The sequence below is a fragment of the Triticum dicoccoides genome, chromosome 7A (assembly GCF_002162155.2).
Source record: "Triticum dicoccoides isolate Atlit2015 ecotype Zavitan chromosome 7A, WEW_v2.0, whole genome shotgun sequence".
In the NCBI taxonomy this organism is placed as follows: Eukaryota; Viridiplantae; Streptophyta; class Magnoliopsida; order Poales; family Poaceae; genus Triticum; species Triticum dicoccoides.
Window position 1 is genome coordinate 31,124,160 of NC_041392.1, and position 5,334 is coordinate 31,129,493.

Genomic DNA, 5,334 nt, shown 5'->3' on the forward strand with positions numbered 1-5,334 from the left:
CTCTAAACGTACACATTTAATTTACTGATGGTTTATTTCTGTTGATTCAGATAGAGACGATTGTCTTATTTCTGTTGGAGCAACAAGGAAGGCTGGCAAGCAGGATAGAAAAGCTAGGAAAGCAAAGGGCTATACTAGCAGAACAGCCAGATATATCTGCCATTGCTGAGTTACGAGAAGCTTATAGAGAAGTTGGTCTGGATCTTATCAAACTTCTCAAATTTGTCGATCTGAATGCAACTGGCATTAGGAAAATTTTGAAGAAGTTTGATAAACGCTTCAGTTACAGATTTACTGATTACTACGTGTCAAGTAGATCAAATCACCCTTATTCTCAGCTACAGCAGGTCTTCAAGCATGTGGTAATCTACTAACTACAGTTTTAAGTATCATTCAATTATTTTATTGTGCAATTCATTTGCATTTCATATATTTTAATTTTATTGAACTTATGATCTGTCTTCTAGTTCCTTTATGCTTCAAATACATCAATATGTTACCTTAAGATCAATTCTGCAATCAGGGTGTAGGAGCTGTTGTGGGAGCCTTGTCGCGTAACCTTGCTGACCTTCAGGAGCGTCAAGGAAGTTATTTATCAATTTATGACCAACCAGCTTCTGCTCTTAAGGTTTGTTTTTTTCTTTGCTGCTCTCCTGATGCCGAAATGAGAGTATTTTTGTTCCCATCCAATAGATTTAATGCTATGCTTAAAGATATTCTCTGATCGGGCTTCTTGATCCATTGTAGGACCCAATCATTGATATGATCAATTCATCGGTGGATAAACTGACACGATCAACTAACTTTCTACGGTTTTTGGGGCAACATGCCCTAATTGCGCAAGAGGAGTCTCCTAGTACTGCAGGAGAGGAAGAAATAGAAGATCAAAAATACCATTTCGTGTCCCTTATGCTAAATTTGGTGAACACATTCCTTTACATGGTCAACACATACATCATTGTGCCAACTGCAGATGACTATTCAGTGAGCCTTGGGGCTGCTTCTACTGTTTGTGGTGTTGTTATTGGTTCAATGGCCGTTGCACAAGTATTTTCTTCAGTGTACTTCAGTGCATGGTCCAACAAGTCATATTTTAAACCACTTGTTTTCAGCAGTATTGTTCTTTTCTTGGGTAATGTCTGCTATGCAATGGCTTATGATACGAAGTCCCTGACAGTCCTCATTGTTGGCCGCCTACTCTGTGGGTAAGTACCCATGGATAAATGCATTATTACTATAGATCTATTACTGCTGAGCATTTGTTTGCTTCAGTTGTATGTTCTATCGAATTCATCCTATCGAAGTTCCTGTAGATGTATGGTAATAACAGTGTTTCTTACATAGTCTATCTGGTTGTCTGCTCTATATTATGCACGTAGGAGATATATGATGTTTGATGCAATGAAATGTCAGTAGCTACTCTATTTCCTATGACATTTTGGTATTCTGACGCTCAGAAAAAAATCCTTCACTAAAATTCTGTGTGCCAGTTAACTTTCTTCCGAGTGCTCTTTTATGTTTAATTTAGAGTTATTATTGTGATGCAGGTTGGGTTCTGCAAGAGCTGTCAATCGCCGGTACATTAGTGATTGTGTCCCTGCAAGGATACGTATGCAAGCTTCAGCAGGATTCGTAAGCGCAAGTGCACTTGGCATGGCTTGTGGGCCAGCGCTGGCTGGTTTACTTCAGTGGAGATTTAAAATCTACATGGTTACCTTCAGTCAGTCGACTCTACCTGGTTGGTTGATGGCAGTTGCATGGCTAGTGTACTTAGTTTGGCTATGCATCTCATTCAAGGAACCAAATCGTGCCACCGAGGCAGATGATACCCAACATAATCGTGCTTCTGGTAAGTCCAATATATTGTGCTTCTGCCTTCTTTACCACTTGGAACATGCATTTAAAAGAAAATCTGTTGTATCGAGCAATATAAAGAAAATTATCTAATCCATTGCCTTGATTTAATTGGATGGTCATCATAATGGCAGGACAAAGTGTGGATATTGGGCAAGTTGAAAATGGACTTGCACAGCCATTGCTTGGAGATTCTGAAAGCAAACAAAACGAAGATGATGATGATGATGAAGAAGATGATAGTGAAGAGTCTGCACAGGATTCTCGGAAGCCTGCAACTTCGATTGGTTCAGCATACAGATTGCTCACTCCATCAGTAAAGGTATTACCATTTAAGCTAAATTATACGGTGATTGTGTCTTTTGCTTTTCTACCTGTGTTGGGGACCAAATGGTGACTTGTTGGAATTAGGTCAAATATTCTTTCAGTATCGTAGTGTCTTACTTTTAACATGATCTTGAGGTAGGTTTTGTCCTGATATATTTTCCCAAGTAACATAGGAAACGCATCACTGATCTTTAAGGAAGACTGTTGGCTTCATGGTCTAAAAGATGGCAGCAGGTGATTTTGATTAGTATGGGTTGTGTCTGGTACTTTTAGGAATGCATTGAAGAATTTTAAGTGGCGGAGTGTGAATGTTTCTCGAAACTAGTCGAATCAGCAGGATTGTAAAGGCTGGTAGATTGTAAGAAAGTTTATCTGCATTTTCCCCAAGCCCTTGGTGTAGCAGTACATATGACGGTTTTGAAATTTCAACCCTACATTGTCCATGCTGTAGTGTAAATATCTCCCCAGTTATTTTATAGGCCAATTCAGCCTCATCCAAGCAAATCACGCGGTCATTATTTCTTTCACTTTTGAGCATGTTGACCTATTGTGCTTTGCTTATATAGGTTCAATTGTTAATATACTTCATGCTCAAATACGCGATGGAGATTTTACTTTCTGAATCAAGTGTTATTACCAATCACTATTTCAATTGGAACACGAGCTCAGTGGCAATATTTCTGGCAATTCTTGGGTTGACAGTGCTTCCTATTAACGCTGTTGTTGGAACATATATCAGCAACATGTTTGAGGACAGGTTTGTTTCTATTGCTTCAGAGCCCTTCACACTTTCGTGTTACTATAAGCCTACTATAAGCATCAATAGTTTTCTGCTGCTAGGCCGACGAAATTTCAGATATGGACAGCTTACCAAAGTTGTTGATGTTTTGACAGGCAACTCTTGATGGCTTCTCAAATTACATTGCTAGTGGGCATTATTTTCAGCTTCAAAGTCACGAGTACATACTCTGTTATCCAGTATGTTGCCTCAGCGCTCATTACATTTGTGTCTGCTGAAGTTCTTGAAGGTAACAAATATTTGAACATTCCAGTTTATAAACTCCTGTGACATATGTCCTATCTCGCACCTAGGAGAGTGCTTAAATTTCTTGCCATGAATTGCAGGTGTCAACCTTTCCCTCCTGTCGAGCGTGATGTCGTCCCGCCTATCCCGGGGCACATACAACGGCGGACTCCTATCGACGGAGGCAGGCACCCTGGCGAGGGTGGTAGCCGACTGCACCATCACCGCAGCGGGGTACCTGGGCATCGGGAGCCTCCTCAACGTCACCCTACTGCCCTCCCTGGTGATCTGTGCCGCATCAATTGCATGCACCTTCTTGACCTACAATTCCCTCTTCTAAATGGCAACGGCCGATCACCACTCTACCTGTTCTCATCATCCGTTCCAGGTTGGAAAATTCGATAGCTAGCTGCTGGCAGGCTTTGATTCTGTGGTTGCCCGAAGGGACAATTGTACATGCCGGTTGGTTCAGTCAGTGTAGCATAATCATGTACCCGATGCAGTCTCCACCCTGCAAAATTTTGATCGGTTTCGGTCTGTGATAATGAGCAAATTGATTTGTCGGCGCTGGCCAATGTAATCCGGTTTCCTGAACTTGAACTTTGGCCTGAAATGTGTTCCTTGGTGAGTGATACCTTGTCGCCTCGCTGTCAGAAACCACACTGCATCTTCTGAAGAAAACAACTTCTTCTGTGGTTAACTGAAGAAACTGACACCAGGCCGTTGGCGCCAAATCAGTCTCATCATTGACCGTGCGATGTTCATTGGACGGCAACTTACCACTTCGCCTGGAGTTATAACAGACAGCAACCCTCCATCGCACATCCAACGGCTTGGAAGACTGCATCGGTCTCTGTGTCTTTATATACCCATACTCTGTTTTATATATCATAACTTATTGATATAAAATAAGGACAACACTAACACCCACACGTGTGGTGGGAACTAAATCCGTCCACACGCCCTATAACACACAAACTATGCCATGTCACCACATGCATGTGGAAATCTTTTTGGATTTTTTGTTTTTAAAATATTTTATCTCTTAAATGAAAAATTCGATTGAAGATCTGTTTTCACCATTAATTCCCTCGCGATGAGATCTTCGAAATTAGGGGCCAGTTTTTTTGGGCGATTCTACCAGAATCGCTCCCCTCCTCAGCTTCTTCCAGAATCGTCACTCCATATGTTCTTTACAATCCTAACTAATTAGACCTTAACTAGATAGGATTGTTAAAAAAAATATGAAGTGGCGATTCTGGAAGAAGCTGGGGAGGAGGGCGATTCTGGAAGAATCGCCGAAAAGAACTGGCCCTAGATTTCATATCAATATATTTCGATGAAATATTTTTTTGTTAAAAGTTGCCGTGTCTATTATACATGAATTGGCATGATGTTTACACTGAAATTGTCATGATATGTTTCAGTTATTTTTTTACATTTAAAAGTAAATTTTGACATATTATAAAACAGAGAATTTAGAAACTAGACTTGTCATGCATCATAAACTAAAATTGCCATTATTCATGCACTTAAAATTGCCATGATTCATAAAAAATATATTTTCATGGTCAAAGTACTGGAATTGTCATCATAAAAAGACTAAAATTGCCATGATCTATAAACTAAAATTGCCACATGGCAACTTTAGTTTAAGCACTAACTACAGTATAAACATCATGACAATTTTTGGGCAAAAAAATAAAATTTGTCAAAACATATCAATACGGGGTCTAGTTTTGAAGATCTCGTCGAGACGGATTTAATGATGAATATTGATTTTTAATTTGATTTTTTAATTAGGAGATAAAACATTTTTAAGCCGAAACCAAAAAGATTTATGCTGATGTCTGTTCATACGTGGCAAAATGCGTGGTGACAGAGGCGTGTGTGCGATGTGCAAATGCCCACACGTGTGGGCGTTAGTTTTTCCTCCTAATAATAGAGCGCATATTGCTGCTGCCCGCTCACCTTTGTGAAAGTTTTGCAGAAAAGTCCCTATTATTTTGATATTTAACCCTTGCTCCAATTTAAGTGGCTAACTAGCAAAAATGTTTTATTTTTGCAAAAAAGACCCTGTAGTTTCTGGTATTTGGCACGTGCTCCTCTTTTAGGCAGCCAGCACACAC

The 5,334-nt window shown here is 39.9% G+C and overlaps 1 protein-coding gene across 1 annotated transcript in view; it reads left to right on the forward strand.

Annotated features, from left to right (window-relative positions):
- Window positions 1–3,837, forward strand: part of LOC119332268 (SPX domain-containing membrane protein OsI_21475) — a 7,045-nt gene extending 3,208 nt beyond the window's left edge. Inside the window, exons 4-11 of the mRNA XM_037605451.1 lie at window positions 51–362; window positions 524–628; window positions 748–1,205; window positions 1,548–1,849; window positions 1,989–2,176; window positions 2,748–2,938; window positions 3,076–3,209; window positions 3,307–3,837. Coding sequence (XP_037461348.1) covers window positions 51–362; window positions 524–628; window positions 748–1,205; window positions 1,548–1,849; window positions 1,989–2,176; window positions 2,748–2,938; window positions 3,076–3,209; window positions 3,307–3,545 — 1,929 coding nt within the window. The 3' untranslated portion in view covers window positions 3,546–3,837. The remainder of the gene's footprint in view (window positions 1–50; window positions 363–523; window positions 629–747; window positions 1,206–1,547; window positions 1,850–1,988; window positions 2,177–2,747; window positions 2,939–3,075; window positions 3,210–3,306) is intronic.
- Window positions 3,838–5,334: the final 1,497 nt, after the last annotated feature.